The sequence below is a fragment of the Apteryx mantelli genome, chromosome 25 (assembly GCF_036417845.1).
Source record: "Apteryx mantelli isolate bAptMan1 chromosome 25, bAptMan1.hap1, whole genome shotgun sequence".
NCBI lineage: Eukaryota > Metazoa > Chordata > Aves > Apterygiformes > Apterygidae > Apteryx > Apteryx mantelli.
Genome location: NC_090002.1, coordinates 6931290 through 6950126, shown reverse-complemented (window position 1 = coordinate 6950126; position 18837 = coordinate 6931290). Strand labels below are relative to the sequence as shown.

General features: G+C 49.2%; 1 protein-coding gene across 6 annotated transcripts in view; it reads left to right on the top strand.

Annotated features, from left to right (window-relative positions):
• ANKS1A (ankyrin repeat and sterile alpha motif domain containing 1A) overlaps positions 1–18837 on the top strand; it is a 108109-nt gene that overhangs the window by 66970 nt on the left and 22302 nt on the right. For all 6 annotated transcript variants that reach the window (XR_010886340.1, XM_067310705.1, XM_067310706.1 and 3 more), the window contains 2 exons: positions 4937–5003; positions 12233–12339. Coding sequence is in view for 5 of the 6 variants with exons in the window: in XM_067310705.1 (XP_067166806.1) it covers positions 4937–5003; positions 12233–12339 (174 nt within the window). In the remaining variant the exon portion in view is untranslated. The remainder of the gene's footprint in view (positions 1–4936; positions 5004–12232; positions 12340–18837) is intronic.

The following is an 18837-nucleotide window of genomic DNA, read 5'->3' as shown; positions in this document are numbered from 1 at the left end:
AGCGCGCTTCAGTCTCGGTAACCGTTCTAAGGCTCCTTCCCACCACAGCCCTTGCTTTGAGGGTCGCTGAAGGGCGCTCTGCCGTTCCTGCAGCCTTCCCCCAATTTTTCCCAAAGTATCTTGGCTTTGTGAATTTGTCCCTGTTCCCTCTAGGGCTCCTCTTCAGGCTTGATTGGCCAAAATCCCTTTGACGGTGTGGAGCTGGCTACCCTGCTGGGTTATGAATAACTGGTATGGTTGTATTAATTTAGGATATAAAAGGTTTTGGGGGGGTTATTTCTGCTGATATAAGGGGAAAAAAAAACTCAAATCTAAAAACCCCACAACCTGTTTGGAGGCAGATGTGTGGTGCTTCAGTGGAAAAGAACAGGTTAAGCCCCAAAACAAATCGGAACTGAGTGTTCAGGCTGCGACTACGTCTGAACTGCAGCGCTATATTTAAACACAGTATTTTGGTATTTTAATAATTAACTACTGGGAAAGAGCAGCCTAAAAAACTGTAGCGTATGCTGTTTTCAAGATAATCTGCTTCTCCAGTCCCGTCGGAGTGCTTTGCAGTGCAGTTGAGGACTGGTTGTAGAGGACCGGGATGCTTTAAAGTGTTCGTTCTCTTTAGATTTATCTCCCCTCTCCTTCCCTCTTGCCCTCCAAATTTGTATTTTTGCAACCTCTTAGCAGTTAAATCAACATGCTCTACAATAAACCTATGTTTGAGTTGGCCTGTGACTCTGGGAGGATATTTATATATATATATATATATATATTTTTTTTTTTTTTTTTCTTAGCGAGGGTGCAAAGGGAGTCGGGGAAGCAGGACTTCCTCAGCGTTAGATAACGATGCAGTTTTGACTACGGTACAACCTTGACTGTCTCTGGGTTGAACCAGTGGTTAGCAACAGACGGGTCATGGAAGGTAATCAGGGCTGTGCGATTATTTCATTAGCGTTTTATACAGTGCAGGGCACCTCCCTGCTTTTGAAGAAAAGTTCGTGGCTGTTTTAATACTGAGGAAGTGTTTGCAAAGCCTTTGCTGCTGTGTTTTGGCTGCAGGGGGATTGATCTAGTTTGCTTTTTCGGAGGTGAACATTGGGGGCTAACCAGCACGTGCCTGCAGCTTGGTCCTTAGGGTCTGTATCTTATGTTTGGTTAATGGGGAAGACGAACTTATCTATGTTTAGAGGAAGCAAAAAGGTGGGGAGAGTCACTTTATCCTGCATCGACCTCACCGGGGTTGGCATGGCTTGATCCCGGGGAGAAGCGCAGCCATGGAGCTGCTCTTCCACCAAATTGAGTTGCAGCTTCCTCTTATCCTTATCCCTGTGTCGTGAAAGAGCAAAGCTGCAGGTGGTTGAGGGTGGAAGGGGGTATTGGAGCACGGAGCGCCTCTCCGGGGCTCTCGCCCACGGGGGACCGCGAGTGGGGGGGTCGAATCTGCCTCAACAAATGCTCTTGTGATCTTTGCCTTTCCCAGCGGCGCCGGCAGCAGTCGCTTCACGTCTCCGGAGCTCAGCCCTCGCACCGCGTAAGAGAGAGCCGCCAAGCGCTTTGCCTCTGCTGCTGGGAAACAGGCCGAGGGAGCCGGGCTTGCTTAAGCAGACGTGCTTTTCTCCTCTCCGCCTCTCTGCCCTCCCTCCCCACCTATTTTTTTTTTTTCTTCTCTTGGTGGCTGGTTATAGGAAACGCTTGGCTGGACCCAAGCGATTCTTGCTCCAAATGATCACGTGAGGCACAAGGACTTCGCAGGCTTCCAGATGGGCTGCGGTAAACATCCTTCAGATAAAGATCAGTAGGTACCAGAGTGGCTCCAGCTTAGACTGTATCTTGTAATGAAGTTAATTGACCTAAATGTTCTAAGCTTAATGGCCTTCAGCTTCTGGAATGTGACCCGTGTTGACCGTGAGGCCCAAATTCAGCAGCGAAGCCCTCTGGGCTCTGCGGCGGTATCCCAGAAATGCTGCCACGGCTCCAGTTTGGCGCTTGCCTACGCAAGTGAGTAACGCAGTCAGCACTCAAGCCCCTGGTTTTATTTGGAGATGAGGTTTGTGTTGCACCATCCCGCTGCTTCCCTCAGGCGTTGCATGGTCTTTATTGGCGATGCATAAGGGCGTCGTGGGTTTTCCAGGTTTTGCTGGGAAGCATTGGCTGCTTCGGAACGGCAAAAGCAGGCGGTTCTTGCTGAAACAGTGACCAGGAAAAACGTGCATCATGATGCTCATGTTGCCTTTGGGTTTCAGTCGATAACCTCTGCCGAGAAGCGTGAAGCAATTAATGCTTCTCCCACGTCGCCTGCAGGCTCGAGCAGAAGCCGCTGCATCGCTCGCGCTTCCTTCAGGCTCCATTGGGACTCCTGCAAAATGGGAGGATTCCTGAAAACTGGACTTGAGGGCTGTGCGTGGAGGGAAGGCGGCCGTCACAAACGCCTCGAGCCGAGGGAGGCGGTTCGAAGGGGTGTTTGCAACGGAAAGGAAACTCAGTGCTGCAGGGCAGGCTTTAATTTCCCTTTTTTTTCCCTCTTAGCCAGTTCCTGCTTAGCTGACTCCGCACTTCTGTTGTCAATACTGCAGAGTTGCCGATTTACACGAGAACCTTAGGTTAGCTGAAAAAAAAACATTTTTTCTTCCTTCCAATTCTCAAAGCTGTTATTTCTGGGGCTTCCTTATTCGGCCGCAGGGAGCCTCAATAGCGAGATCAGACGACGTGTCCGCTTGAAATCAGCCTCTTTTTGCCTGTTGGCCTCATCCTTTTTAGTGCATCCTTTGAAACTTGAGGGCAAAACACCAAATCCCTTTCCTATACAACTAGCTTGTAGTTTTTGATTCAGGTTCTGAACTTGTCCTTTGCAAATAAAAGTCTTCATGCTCCAGGTTATCATATCAATTCTCCTTTCTCATTTTTCTCCTCCTGTGAAATAAGGGCTCTGATCACTAACCCTGCTGCTCTATTAGGGACTGTGTTAAGCCTCGGGTCTGTATTTTTTTTGTCTGGCTCCGTCACGGACCTCTACAACCCTGCGGCAGCCCTGTGCGGAGCCAGGCATCAGGGTCAGGGAGCGCCCAGCTATTTTAGCAAAAATTCGAGTTACAGTTGTGATCAGGGGTGAAGAGCAATAAACAATTCTGCTGTAAGTGTTGCAGACAGCATGCCAAGGGCAGCGCTTGTGTATTCAGTGTCTCCAAAACCCTCCTTTTAACTGAAATCTCATTTTAGAACATACTTTGCTTTTTTTCCCCCCCCTACTTGTTGGAATTCAGCTTTTTTTTTTTTTTATGGCTGGTCCTCAAATGTCACAGTAAGCTAGCATTAGCTGTATTTCAAGTGCAGTACAAATACTTGTCCTCACGGTCTCCTAGAGGCGGAGAAGCCCCATCCTTAAGCATCTCGTCCATAGGCTGCTTGAATGCCTTCTCCCTAGGGAGATTCCATGTTACTGCTCCCCGCAAGCAGCAAGGGCTTTCCTGGAGAGCCGGCTCGGCAGGAGCCTTTTAGGACCTGTTTCCCCACCTGAAGATCCCCTGAAGGGGTGCAGCTCCGAGCGCCCGTTGCTTTGGGCCGGAGGGTGAGCTTGGGGATGGCCGTGGTGTTCCCGGGGTCCCGTATCCCGGTTTGGGGCACACGGCTGCCCTCAGATGCTGGGGCACGAGCTCCAGGAAAACGTGTGCTCCTTCCCCAAGCCTATTCTTAAGGGACCAAAAAGACATAGTTGTGCAAGACTCTGTTCCTCCCCTGCCATTGCCAGCCTGCATCGGCTTCGCGTTGGGCATCTTGGGGATGTTTTCTGGAGTAATTTCTATTTGGGAATCTCCCGGGGGGCTTACTTTATTTCATTTTCTACTCCGTTTATAGATTGAAGACTGGGATAAGCAACCGGACCTGAGCCTCTCAAGTGTCTCATTGCTCTTTGAGCAATAGGAGGCTCTAATTGTTTACTGCTCTGGATTATTGAAAATTCTGAACTGCAATTTATCGGCTCCTTCAGCTTAACAAAATTAACCTAGCAGTTGTCACTGTGAGTTTTCCCTCTGCAGTGGTGTGTTAGATAGTCGTGATTTACGAATTCTGCTCAAGGACTGTTTTTGAAAACTTTTTATTGACCTTTATGACAATCTGGTGTAAAACTTCTCCTGGGTTGTATGAAAATTGCAGCTCATTAAAAAAAATTTTAGTGGCAAGTACAGTCACTTGTATCCAAGTCATAAGTGGACTTGCGAAGGCACCATCTAGGCAGTAGTTTTGACTTTTTTTCCTAATTGCATGAGGTTTGCCTTGAGCTGTTAACTTTAAATTGCTTAAATGGGGGATGAAATTGTCTTTAGCTCCCTCTCCTGGGTAGTTAAGGCATTTGCCCCCGTGATGTTGCTGCTTTTGCAAACTGCATCTGTTGTCGAACTCTTTCTAAGCATCTCTGCGCTCAGTGGAAGTGGTAAGGAGCAGAAGTTACCTGCATAGGATTGGGGAATGTGATTTTAAAAAACAAAACAAAAATAAGCCAAAACCAAGCCTTGCAGACTGAGCTGGAGCCAAGCTTACCTTGCACATGCCAGGAAAGAGTTGGAGACCTGCATTTCTCGGGCTTTGCTGCTGGTGAAGGAGGGGCTGCATGTCTGTACAGGGCGAGCTAAGGGGTTTGGGGCTCCTTTTCTTCCCCCAAATTTTGTGCTCTAGGGGGTGGGGTTTCTCAGGGCCGCTTATTTTCAGGCTCTGGGAAGCTGTGGAGGGGAAGGCTCTGCAGAGCCCTGGCCTCTCCGCGGCCCTTCTGAGCCATCCGTCCTCAAGACGACTTTTCCAGACGAGGTGTTAAGGACATCCTTTCTGGGCCAGGGATATCTTAACATCCTTGCCTGGGTTTCTTCGGCAGCCGCATGGCAGGTGAAATCCCAGGGCTGCCTTAAACGCTTTCTGAGTAACACTGCATGTGCTTTTTTTTTTTTGTTTTCAGATTGAGAAAATCATGAGTTCCATCGGCGAAGGCATTGACTTTTCTCAGGAACAGCAGAGGATCTCAGGTAGCGTACCCAGCTTGCGTGTGTGTCTCTGTTTTCGTGTAGAGCACAGCAAGGTGCTGGCAGAGCTTTTCTAACCTACTTCGGCTCGCAGGAGCGGAAGGAACATGTCGCAGCTTCACAGCGTGATGTTTAAGACAACTAGCAGCAATCTTAATCCAGTGCTCCCATATGTAGGTTCATTTAACTTTAATGCAGTTGTCCTTCCCCCCTAGCAGGCTTTCAGGGGAAATGGGCTGGGTGAAGAGTGTTCCAGCCGGGGTCCCCCGCCTGATGGGCATGGGGGGAGACCCTGGTTGCTCTCGTGTTCGCTAATACTCACCCAGTGACCGCGGTGTGGGTGTGAAAGGATCTTGCTGCTTCTTGAAACTGGCTGCCTCTTTGCATTTTGGGACTTAGCATTACTGTTTAGGATATGATTAATTTAGAGGTGATTTTGCATCTTCAAATAACTTCAAGCAAACGCTTATTGCCGGGAATTGTGGAGTTTTTATTGGTGGCTTCTGATACCTTAAGTGACTCCTTACAGCCCTTCTGTCGAGATGGGTAAGATCTCACGACGACTCCTTCCATGCAGAGATGAAAATCGCTGGCTTGTGAGAGTGGCCTGGGATGCTGCTTGTGCTCTTCTGTGAGTTTGAAGGAGTAAAATCGGCTCTTGAATGCCTGGCTCGTTGCCCCCTCTCCCACAGCCCAATAACCAGTGTGTTCTGACACTTAAAACTTCACAACTAGTTTGCTCATTGTGTGGGAGGAGGATCACGTTTTCCATGCTCAAGAAAAAAAATCTAATTTGCAGCTGAAAGATGTTTTAAAGACTCCAGCCAGTATCGCAGGGATAGAAAGCTCTGCTGCTCTCCTAGCTGCTGCAGTTGCTGTTGTTCTCGACATAGCCCCTGCGAAAGTCGAACCAATTGCTCGCTGTTCTGTCCTGCCTTTCAAAATATGCTCGTCTCAAGTTTCCATTCTTCTTCGATGGATGGTGGAAAACAACAAAATTTTCTTTAAGTAGTCAGTCTGAAATGGAGCTGCTGTATATTTGTCTTCTGGCAGGTCTCAGAGTCCCCACAACAATCTTGTTTTTGTTTCAAATGCATAATGCAGGAGCAAGATGCTCTTTGTTCTGACACTTTTAGTTACCTAAATGCGGATCTGTGCTCTTTAGAGATAAGAATATTTTTATAACCCTCCACACTCTAGTATTTTTCTGCCTTGTTCTATAAAATTAGTTCTACCTAGTTTTCTTCAAGGTTCACAAAATCCTTTCAGTTCTGGAGGATGGGGTGGGAATTTTGTATTCAGAGTTGTTATACATCAGTCACTGCAGTCAGGATTTTTCCATATACGCAAGAATATTTTCTATATTTAAGTGTGTCTCAGATCTGTTGCACGGTTGGTTTTAATGCCCCTAACCACCACCTAGGTGGAGGGATATTTTTCCCTTTCTTCCCTTTCCAGGCTGTGCTGGACGTCGGGTCCCGCTCAGGTTCTCCAGACACTGTTCCCTTGTCCCTTGGAAGGTCAGAGGTGACACTGATGCTCCAACCTAGCAGATGAACCCTGCTTCAGGGAGGGACTAAAATTAGCTGTTTTGAGGCCTCTCACGTAAGCAGTTCCATGGGCACTTTTCTTTTTCCTGTGTCAGATTAGGAAATGAAAAAAATAGCCTGGTCACGGCCTTTTGAATGTCTTATGGCCTTAAGTCAGCACAGAGGTAAGGAAAAGTGGCCTTATAATTAATGTTAATCTGGGCTTTGGAGTCAGTGTTTAGCTCTGGCCAGACTCCCTTGACCTCTACTTTGTGTCCCTTGCAGCCCCATCACTGAGGCCAACTATTTTTTTTTTGTTTACTGTGTGCTTGTACAGTCCAAGTCTCAGCTGGAGCTTTTGGAGGTCCAGGTTTTAGTCTGGGCACAGTAGAGCAGAGCCCGCACAAGGTCTAGGTGCTCTGGAGGGGTGTCCCGGCCCTATGGAGCTGCTTCTGCCACCCGGCCTCTGATGTGGATAGTCCAGAGCAGCTGGAACGATGCAGAGCTTTTCCAGCAAAGCTACTGTTTTTCTGCAACCCATAAAGTGTATTTGCCAGAATATTTTTATATCTCTTCTCCTGCTCATTCACCCGATAAATCTTTAAATGCCCCCTCATAGCTCCAAATCAGATAAAACCCTTTGTGATTTCCTTATTTTTTTTAATAGAAAAATACTTTACCTGCATGCTTCTGTGGCCTTGAAGTATGCAGTTCTATTAATTTTACCTTTTATAAATAGTGTGGGTGATGATTTAGTGGTGCATTTTGTCTTCGCCTTTTCTAATTTCCATAAAAAGGTGAAGGAGGAATCTTAGTGTCATTGGGTGCATTGATTTTCCTCAAACAGTGCGAGTATTAAGAGCCTCCACCGGCCATGTTTGCAACTATTATAACTCTTATCTCCGCAATGCAGCATTGGAGCAACGGGAGAGGACGCGGGGTTAAAACGCTTTCGTTTTCATAAATGTTGTAAGTAGGGGAGGCTGGGGCTCGGGGAATCGAGAGCTCTGCGCTGAGTTTGTGTTCAGGATTCAGACTAGAAAAGCGGCGTCAGGACCGTTGCACGGCTTTGACGATGCCTTTTGAAACGGGGCTGTTTGTAGCAAAACGCGGCGTTCAGAACTGGATGAAATGGCTGCTGATGAACTCTGCCGTCCGGGGACTGGGAGCGCCTGAATGCCATGTTGCTGCTCGAGGGTTTTAGAAAACCGAAATCTCTCCCGACAGTGTCATTGTAGGAAAAGCTTTCGGCTGGTGAGAGCGGTTCAGCTGCGGCTGCCCTGTCCCGTGCCACGGCTGTGCCGGGAGCAGAGCCGGTGCCAGCAGTGCAGCATCGGGGCGGCTCTTGCCTGGCTTGGCTTTGCCATGCTCCTAAATCCGGATGGTGCTGGGCTTTTCTGAAGTGCAGCTGTAGGCGTTGACATCCTCTTGATGAGATGCTAATAAGCATCCACGCAGGCAGCGCGCACTCACCAGGATAAACCTTATCTCGTGTCCGTCTGTCACCTGGGCTGTCGTGCCGGCGGAGGACTCCGGCGGGTGTTCCCCATGGGAGTTCAACCCACGCCCGCTCTAGCCTGCGATCGAGGCTCACGTTTCCTAGTGTCTGGCGGCTTTGCCGCGCGATGTGACCCAGGATGGAGTCACGTTGCTGGCACACTAGCCCAGGGCCTGAGACGCCCGGGTTCAGGTCCCTGCTACGCCCCGGACTTCCCATGCAACTTCTGTACCGTTGATCTGTCCCCTGCGGAAAACGCCAGCAGCGCTTCCGCGTCTTGCCCTGGCATTACGGATGAACATGTTAACTTCTCAGGCCCTTGGATGTTAAGATGATTTAACGTATCCTGACATCTCTATCGAATTTAAGGTTCGAGTCTCTTTCTTGGCCGGCAGGTTTGTCCCTCTGGTTTCCTGGTAGAGCGTGCGAGGAAATCTTCCAAATGTATTTCTCTGGCTGAATCCCAAGAGTGGGGTGGCCCTGGGGAGGGGAGAAGTCGTCTGTCAACTGAAGCATATGCTGATCCCTGTTGATAAGCGCTTTTTGGAGGGTGGGTGATCAAGGGACAGCATCTATCTCTTAAAGGATGCTGTGCTCCACCTAACCTCGGCCTTCAAGGGTTTTTGGCCGGGGAACGGAGCGCTGTGCGTTCAGCTTCGGTGACTTAGCCCGAGCTCTGTGTCTCTGTGCACGTATGACTTGCAGTCGTGCATTCATTTAGCTTCAGCAACCTGCTTCTGCTCCTCTCTCCCTTCCGGACGTGGGCCGGAGGGGCCGGGGAGCGCAGCCCTCGCGGCAGAGACTCAGCCCCGCCACGCTGCAGCTCCTCATCGCTGCTGGCGTCGCGAGCGAGACCCGCAGGCGGGAGGTGACCTGCGCCGGGCAGGGAGCGCGTTCGGGGCTCGGCAAGTTGACTCTTGAGACGCAAGAAACGTGCTTCAGTGTTTTACTGGACCAAAGGGGGGGAGATTGGTTAGCGATCCGCATTCGGCTGATCAGTTTTAGTTCCGGTAAGGTCGGACGCTGGCTCTGTTTCTCGCAGCTGATAGCGTTAATGGCTGATGTGGTTCTCCTTGCCTATCCATCGGTGTCCATGAGCAAAGCGTGATGCTTTTTGTCAGGGATGACCCGCTTATTCCTTCCTCCGAACAGCCTCAACCACTGCATCAAAGGTGGTTATTGAAACAACTACTTGTGCAAGGACCTTTGAGTGCCGGTGGCCCCGTCCCTTCCTGTTTTCTTTGAAGCACACGGTGTTACCTGAAAGAGGTCTTGCAAGAACTGAATTGCCCCCTTTTTTTTATTTCCTTTTGCTGCAACTTCGAAACACTCTTGATTACTTCATTACTTCTAGCTTTACTCTAGCCACTGCTTTTTTTTTTCCCCCCGGCATCCTTATAAAGAAAGGATTCCTAAAATTCAGAGCACAAGAAAGGAGGATGGAGCTGACTTGCTTGAGGATTAGGGTTTGTTTTAGTCAGAAGTTGCGGTCAGGCTCTTGCCAGGGGGTCACAGCGCCTGGGATGGTTTGCTCCTGTGTTGCCCTTGTACCACGCAAGTATCATGCGTGTTTTGGATTTCTCTGTTCTCAACCTTAGCAAACAGCATCCGTGTTTTGCTTTTTCAAGTTAACCCACTCTCCCTTCCCCCACCTGCAATCTCCCCACTTCATTTGCCTTGATTTGAAGTGGTTTTAAATACAGAAAACCTGCACTTGGTGTCACTGTAGATTTCCTCTGTAAAAGCAGAAATGTATTTACAAGCGTACAAAAGGCTGAGTAGAGTAAAGACTTTTTGTAAAAGCAAATCCAGGAGCTCAGAGGAAGGAATTGCTCTGGTTTCATTCCCCTTGCCAATACCCCGACTGCTTCCAGAAATGCTGTAGTAGGCAGCGAGCAGTTTCCTCACCTCTCTCTCGATAAATTAATTCTGAGCCAGCCACAAATCACTTTGAACTGTCAAAGCGAACCTGTAACGTCATTTTTTTGCAAGCCCATGCTGCGCAGTCCATCATTGAGTAAATATTGAGAAGTCAGTAATTTCCACTTGAGTTACAAAGCTGCCGCCTCCCTCCCCTCTGCTGCAGCTTCTGCCGCGAAGGCTGCTCGCTGCTCGTACAGTGGATGGAAAAGCTGGGAGGGGTAAGAGGATGGAGAGAAGGGAGGGACAGGCAATGCGAGAGCAGGAGACAGGGCTGAGAGCGGAGCAGCAAGCGTGGAGCTCGCTGCCTTCAGACAAAGCACTCCGCCGCAGCTCTCCGCAAGGACACACGATTGCCTGGTAAAGGGACACGGCTCTCCAGCCGCTCGCGGATCGCCGGGAGGGGAAGGATGGAGACCCTGGGCAAGCAGGAGCTTGTTGCCTAAATTCCGGGTTTAGATGCTGCCCTGCTGCATGGGCTGCGTTAGGGGAGGGAGACGGAAAGCTCCCGCGCTCTCTGCGTCTCTCGTGCTGCAGCGTGCACTAGAAAGACCGGCCGGCTCCCACGGACCTGCCGAGCGCCGCTCGCCTGGCGGAGGAGCTCTCCTGTGGACCAGCGTGGCAGGATCCCGTGCGCCACGAATTTCCAGATTGCGCCGTGAGCTCTGCGTCATGCCGCTGTTGTGACGGGGCCGGGGTGGGAAGGATGGCTTGGAAGGTACCAAACAGCTTCACCTGACCTGAAGGTTCAAAGAAAGCAAACTTGATTTTCCTGGTCATCTTTTTTTTGCATATACCCTTGAAACACAGTTGTGTTAAGAAGCCTGCAAAAATTCTGCATGTCTTGCATACCAAATTCTCTGAGCCCTGATGAAAAGGAGATCTTTGAACTTTTCTTATCATATCTAAGGTCTCAAGCTTTGCTATAGGAGAGTAACAAGTCACTGGACCCTCTTCCCAGGGATGAGGGAAGGGAGAGCTTGCCTGCACAGCTTCTCTAGGGTGTTGGGAAGAATCTCATTTATCAAAGGCTGAAAGGAGGTGCCAGGGCATGTCTCGGACTTGAGCTGCTTCAGGAAGAGGAGAGAGGGTGCTTGCATTTGGTCTCCTCTTTTTATTTTGGTGTGGTTTGGAAGCAAGGAAGTAAAATGCCGCCTCCTCCAGAGCTGCTCCCTGTGTGAGTGAGGGGCTCCGATGCAGCATCTGCATTTAGCTGAAGAAAATGAAGGAAGGGCAAACACAAGCACTCACCAAGCACCTGGCAGGACCGACTGTACTGAGTGAAAAATGTACCGATTCCTCCCTCTCTCGCTGTCATCCGACGCAGCGCTGTAGTTAGTCTCCAGTGTAGACAGCCAGCCCGGTCCGAGCAGTGTGCTGAAATGCCATGCTTCCGGATAGGTGGTAAAATGACAGTGCCAGGACTCGCAGGCTCGTGCTTGGTGTCGCTCACGCCTCTGCTCCTCATGACACAATAACGGAGAGGAAAAAACCCTTACCATGGTTTGCCTCTTTCAGGACTGCTTGGGGAAAAAAAGTATAAGCCCTTTTCTTCTGCTGCAGTCTGTGTGCTTTCTTTGTCTTGCATGTCTTCCTGTGGACAGCTGCTCTCTAGTCTGGCTTCTGCTGCTTTTCTGAAAGTCCGTCGTGTCTGTTTGTGTCTCGGCTGCATAAAGATGTATTTTCTCTCTAGCTGCTTTGTGCCTCCAGTGCTCCCGGCCCTCTCGCTGGCCCGCTGCGCGGGGTAGTGCGTCCGAAGTTGCATGGATGAGAGGACCTGCCCGGCTCCGTGCACTTGTGAGCAGCTCCGCTCCATTCCCTCACACCTGCGACTCCTGCTGGGAATGCCGCGGGGGAAAGCGTGCTGCCCTCCTCCCGCCCCCTTCGGATGAGCCAAGGAGTGGATCAGCATCCCCACGGGGTTGGGCTTCATATGTTTGCCTGGCAAGAAATTCGCCCAAGCCCTGAAAGCAGTGCATGTGATGTCATGGTCCCAGGAGTGCTTCTAAACAGTTTGCTCGGGCAAGGTGGTGGTTTTTGAGTGTTAACTGGGATACAAATTAAACCCGGAGCCCGGGGAGGCACTGGAAGCTTGTTGTCCATGGTCTGTGCACACCAGAGGAATTGTCTGCCAGCTGATTTGTTGTACTCTGAGCATAATTTTTTGAGTTTCTTTATGGTAATGACTATGATGTGGCAATGCCATCTGTCTTCCTCAGAGTGCCGCTGCTACCGCCTTAACGGTTTTTCCCTTTTCAAGCGTCTGCCGATTCCTCTCTCGTCAGGTTCGCGGATGCTGGAGCAGAGTGTCGGGGAGTGGCTGGAGTCCATTGGCCTGCAGCAATATGAGAGTAAGCTGCTTTTGAACGGCTTTGATGATGTCCGCTTCCTGGTAAGTCGCTGGGTGGGACCCGCGGGCTCTGACAAACACGTTGGCCAAACCTTGACTTGGTACCACGACCCCGTGTCAGCTGTGGGGCAGATCTGGGGTCTGCAGCCCAGCAGGATGGTCTTGGGGGTGTGCAGAAGGTTAGATGAAAGGAGGAAATGAGGGTTGTGTTGGATTATTCATCCTCACATTTAATTGTTGTTAACACTTTATATCAAAATTACAGTGAAAAACTGTTTACTTTGTTCCCTATATCTTTGATATCCACTTTACTCCAGAAATGGGAACCCAAATTCATTACTGTTTTGAAGAATCACTGAACAGTCTGTGTTCTGGACTGTGAAGGTGATAGATCTCTTGATATCTGGAGAAGTGTTGGAAGTATTCTTACTTTAAGCATGCTGGCTGAATGTTAATGATCTGTAGCTAATTGTGCTGTCACTGTTGGCTCTGAAACCTAATGATGACACCCTAATGTTTCACGTTGAGGGTTTTTAGTAACCAGTGACTAGAAACTTAAAGCTGCATGGTATAAAAATCTGAGAGTTTTCATGATACAATGAACTGCAAAGACAAAAATTCTTGGCGATGGGGGAGAGGGGTTCCTGCGTGGTGTGACGAGACGCCTTTCAGTGTGCAGACTCCTCAAACTTTGCAAATGTACAATTTCTAAAAATGGACGTAAACCAAAGTACTTTGGGCTGGAGTGATGCTCTGCCTTGGAAAGGAAGTGGCGGCTTCTCTTGGAGCTGCAGTGGCGCAGAGAGGCGATATGCAGCAGGACGTGAGCTTGACAGCGGTGGTGCGAGGCAGGTGAAGGGGGCTCTGAAAACACCGCAGTGAGCAACCACGACTGCTCTGAGTCAGGGGGAGCCTCTTGCCTCCTCGAGCTGCCACACAGCAGCCAGCTGGCAGTGGTGAGGGTGTGCGGGGGCGGCCGGAGAAAGGGGAGAAGACCGAATGGAGCATGGTTGGAGGGGCAAGGAAATGTGTACCTGGAGGAGTACGTAGAGGCAGGACGTAATTCCACTCTTCAGAAGTGGCCTCACCAGCAGGCTAAATGTTCTGATGAATGTTGTGGGACCCTCAGAGCACCCCAAGAGTCGAGTACCCAGCCAGATCTCCTGGCCTCCACGGCAGACAGCTTTCCCCTTGCTCTCCCTTTAGCCAGGCAGGATCGACATGCTTCTGGAGAGCCGGATTTCCCGGTAGGTTATGCACCTCCGGGTGCTGGTGGCGCGCGGGGGGCCGGCGGAGCCCCGGCACCACCACGGCCGCGCTCGGGACCGCGGACAGCGGCCGCAGCCGGCGCCCCGCGATGCCGGCGCCCCGCGATGCCGGCGCCCCGCGATGCCGGCGCCCCGCGATGCCGGCGCCCCGGAGCCCCTGGCCGGGCACCTTGAGGCATCGGGCTCTCCAACTCAGGCCGAGGTTGTGGCGTCCCTGTGAGCCGATTTGGCTCCTACGGGGGTCGCCTTGCCTCGGCGCTGGGGTGCGCTGGGGACGGCGCGAGGGGTTTAAATGCGTAAGCCCCTGCTTAGGATGCCCTGCCGGGGGGTGTTTGACTCTTGTAGTGTCAGTTCTCAGGCCGGCAGGTAGCAGAGGAACTGCCTTTACTCCACCTACAGACCCGAGCTGACGGGTGATGGTAAATCTCTGTCAGTACAGATGTTAAATGCAAAAGGAAATTAACTTTCCATTTGTCCCCAAGAAAGGTGAGAGCTGCAGGCTTGGAAGTGGGGGTTTTTATTGACTGTGCTTATCGGCAGTAAGTAGCAATACTTAGTTGCAAACTGTCTAATGCAGAATTTTCTAATCTATAAAAAGAAAGAAAAGGTATTGGCTTCCCTGTGTATGCCTCACTATATGATTTATGGCGTCTGTGGCAAGAGTTGCTTTCCCATGCTGTTTACGGCTGGATATCTTGTCCTCCCCATCCGATGCTGGCTAACAGCCCCCAGGGTAGGAAATGAGCTTCTGCTGCTTTCAGGGAATGGGACGCTCTTTCCTCACAATCTTAAAAGGCCAAATAATTTAAAACAAGATTTCCTGCAACCCCTGGCTGCTTTCCTTTTTGCTGCTTATCCCTTTTACTCAGGAGTTGCCTCTGGCACCCACGTCGAGACTGGCTTTAAATCCTTTCATTTGAGTCCTGGGAGGTTCAAGCTAACGCAGGCAGCCCAGCGTGGAGGTTTAATTGTAAAAATTCTTTTCCTCTGTGGCGTTACTTCCCGTCAGCTTCTGATGTTGTGGGGGTGAAACCTTCAGGTACGGTACAAACAAGAAACAAGTAGTTCAGTTGTTTTTAATGATGATTTTGATGCTCTCAGATTAATTATTAAAATTGTTGTAGATGTTGCAGCTAGCTAGCGCAGGGAGTTCTCAAAGGACCTGGATGCTTGGCTCCTAGTGTTTCAGGTTGTCCAAGCCTTTTCTTTTTGAGGTAATAATGTCTTTATTAACTGTCACTTTCAATTGCTAATAAAGAACATTTCAGACTAAATGGCATTATTTTTGTGGGATTAAACAGTTTTTATGAAAGGCTTAGTCCCTATTAGGGCCTCATTATGTTAAATATTTCGAGGTCCAAAGAATGCTAGGCAATGGTTTGCAAATTGCCAGATGGGCTAGGAGGCTAATTAAGTTTTAGTAGCAAAAATTAAGAAGTCAGAATCTTTTGATACAGAAACATTCTGTTTTTCTGCGTAAGATTTTGCAGAGTATACCGCTGCAGGGTTTGGGGTTTTTTTCCAATATGCCAAGGATGCTCCCTTTGCTGCCTGGAATCCCAGGTGGCCCGTTTGTGAGCAAACACGAAGAAAGCTTTGCAGGAACAAACTAAGATGTGTAGCGATAGGATGTTCTCAGAACAGAAACAGCATCCGAGAAGAGCTCTGTAATCTAACACCCTTATGAAGACCATTCAGCCTATAATAGAAAGTAACTTAAGATGTGATTAAGAAGATAGTCTAAGAAAGAGCATATCCTATAACCGCAGCAGGGACTGGGGGAAATCACTGGCGGGGGGACTTGCAGGCAGGATGATGCTCTGCCTGACGATACCTCGGCCTGGTCAGTAATTGAATTGGGCTTTTCCTGGGAAACTCAGTGCAGAAAGTGGCATCTTTGTCAGAAGCTAAAACAGCACTGATAAGAGCCCCAAGCTGGAGGTTGCAGAAGCTTATCTGATGCTTTTTAATGCTGTTGTAGCCCCTGCTTTAATCAGTTTTATTTTAAGGAATTCCTAAATTTCCTCAGTACTTCCAGTTGGCTCTGGTGCTAATTCGTGCCCCACGGGGTAGTTCAGCTTTGGGACGGAAGCCCTCTTACCCCCGAGATGAGGGAAATCATTCTGAGTGCACAGCGTTGTAAAGTGACTTGAGATGACAAGTGCTCTGCAAATATACTGTGCTTGTTAATCAGCTGCTAATCCAGGATGGTAGAAGCGTGCATCGTTTCCAGGATTATTTTGTTTGTTATCTGTGAAAATTCAGAGATCTATTGTTGGGGGATCTGTGGGGGCTTCCTGCCTGCTCTGCCCGGCACGGTGATAGCTCTGGGCGAGCTCCGTCTCCTGCAGTACGGAGGAGAGCTGATGGGCAGAGAGGAGGCAATCATCCTGCTCCCTCTCTTGGGCTCTGCCTATATGCTTTAACATGTAGCACTGACAGTCGAAAGGGACTTTGGAGCCCTGTAGTTTTCACAGGTTTATGCTGAAGGGACAGGGTTGGAGATATAAACTGTAATGTGAGCCATGAACATTTTACAGGTTTTCCTGTAAAAAAGGGAAAGTAGAAGCGTATTTTAGCAGAAAGCTGGAGCATGCTGTGAACGCAGAGCAGCGATTTCTTTGCTCGTGGTCCCTGGGATTACAGCTCTGGGTCTGGATATGGTTTTAGCAGCTCTGCTAATAGCTGGGAGGCCTCATGCTCCAGCACCACCTCTCGCTCCCAAGCTGCTTACCAGATCAGTGCTTCCCCTGTCAGGAAACTTCCAGTTTCTGCTGCAGTTCAGGTCTGCTTTGGTAGGGCAGTCAAGTATGTTCATTGCATAGTACTAAGTACTGACTCTCCTTGTGCATGTGGAGTTCTCTACCTGTGCTCTTTCTCTTTTGGGGGAATTCAGGACAAATAATAGTATTGCTTGTAATACCAGTTGGTTTTGAGACTGTGCTTGTTAGAAATCTTCTTGCTTTCAGGGCTTGCGGAGACTTCTGTGCTTGTAAGCAGGTTATCGGGGGAGAGCAAGCCGAAAAAAGCCCTGGGAAGGAGAAGGGAAGCACACGCGTCAGTGTGCAAGTGCAGTGAAACATCATCCAGCCTGGATGCGCTTGACGTTTTAGGAGCTCTGGCTGGGGTGGGACGCTGCAGACAGGCTGAGTTTGCAGCACTGACCTCACTGATGTGTCCCTGTTCCAACACTTAAAAGGGTCAGTGTTTGCCTTGGTCAGTGTTTCCATGATGTAAAATTCTTGTTTAAATCTTTCTGGTGCAAACAGACTGCTGCAATGCCTGATATGGCACACGAGCATCTCAGTGGTGCTTACTGGTTTCACAGTAAAATGCAGAAAGCTTTTTGACTAGTTCAAAGTAAACAATCTTGCTTGAGTATTGACTTCAGTCTAGCATGGCTGTTGCTAACACAAATCAGCGGGATTATTTAAACATCAATTTGACGTGAAGTTAAAGCTTAGTTGCCAGTGTGTGTGTTTCTGGAAAGGGACTAGAAGTCAACATTTATTTCAGATTGCATGTGATCTTTTGTCTTGGCTGAGGGAGGAAACGGGCTATGAAAGACAGACTTAAGTAGTGCAGTTTTCTAAAAGAATGTTTTCTCTTTCTGCAAAGTAACATCTGCATGTTGGGCCACGGTTCTGTGTCCCTGGAAGAATTAATATGTTCCCTTTGCATTGCCTATGGTAGTTTCATTGTGGTGTTTCTGGGCAGTGCTAGGAAAGACCATTTCCCTGATTTTTTTTTTTCTTGCTGTCCCTCTCTGGCGTGAACCACGCAGTCCAAGGAAGCAGCTTCTTTCGCTCACCCTCTCTGGCCACTGGGTGACCTTCACTGCTGGCATTGCTGGCTTGGGACAATCCGACTGTGACACTGAACTTCTGCTTCTAATGTGGGCTTTAATTAGAAGAGCAGCCTCCTCAGCCAGGTGGGGGTTTAAAAAGGAAAAAATGGAGGGTGGTGCTTAAAATTCTCCTCCTCTGATTTGCAGCCCACTGGAATCCCTTCGTTAGAGGGAAAGGTTTATTTGTGCAGCGGGTAAACAGAGCTGAGCGAAGCTGCGAGCCGAGCATTACTGGCAGTGGATGTGCTGTCCTTGACTGAGCTTGGCAAGTAGGGTAAAATCCTCGGCAGAAGTGCGTGCCAAACGTGAACGGCGCTAACGAACCAAGAAGACTCCACCACCCATGAGAAAGGCAGCCCTGCCGCCTCCCGTGGAGGGGTGCAGCCCTTGTGTGTGCATGGAGTTTCAGGAGGCCCCTTGCCCCCTCCTCAACCAGAGGAGCAGAATAAAGGGCCAGATCACAAAACCGTGATTTCAGAAAAATGCACTATAAACAGGCTTAATTATTCTTGACCAGTAATGAACTGGGGGAGCTGTAAGAGTAGGAAAAATGTTATAAGAGTATGGACCAAAAGGGACCCTCTTGCTCCTGGGCCTCGGTCCCATTGTGTCTTCTGTGGTTGCAGGTACCTCTGCGGTAGATGCTCCCTTTGGAAGGTCCATGGGGAATCAGTGCTGCACCATGGGATGCATGGTGGGTCCCAGTGCCCTGCGGCAAGCAGGCATGACCTAGAGTGAAAGGCCAGGCACATCTCCACTCTGTTTTAGGGGGAAGAAAAGACATGTCCGGTGTAATAAGAAATTTCAGTAATTCAGGGTGGAATTTGGCCACAGAAATGGGGAAGGAAATGCCATTACCTGCACTCTCATTACAGTATTTTATGTTCGATTAGGTCCCATAAGTTTGTCTGAAGTATTTCCAAGAGCTTTTCCCTTTCCTTAGAGGACTGCGTGTTTACTGTTGCTGGAGACAGCTTTTCAGGATAACATCTGAGAAGGTCAGACTTCACATGTTCTGGCCGTTGTATGATTATTCTGTAGCTGAACTTTTTATTTATTCCAAAGACATTTTGATTCACAAATGAGCAGGTGAAAGACAATATAAACCAGTCTTTTATGGTTTCTTTATTTTTTGAGGCCAGATTCCCATGGAGCATGCAGAAAGCAGCTAATGCTGATTCAATAAGACAGCATCAGAAGCGGAAGTCTGTTCTCCTCATGTAGTGCCGGAGGCTCCTCTGACTTCTTTTTATAATTGGAGAGAAGTGGCAAAAAGAAGAGGGCACTGAAAGAACGGGGTGTCCGCAAATAATTTAAGAGTTCTGACATTAATTTAACTAAATGTAATTTAGTGCCATGGTAGATTAGCTTGCAGTGCTCTTTGTTACAGAAGATCGTTCCTCTTTTCTCCTGTGTGTATATATA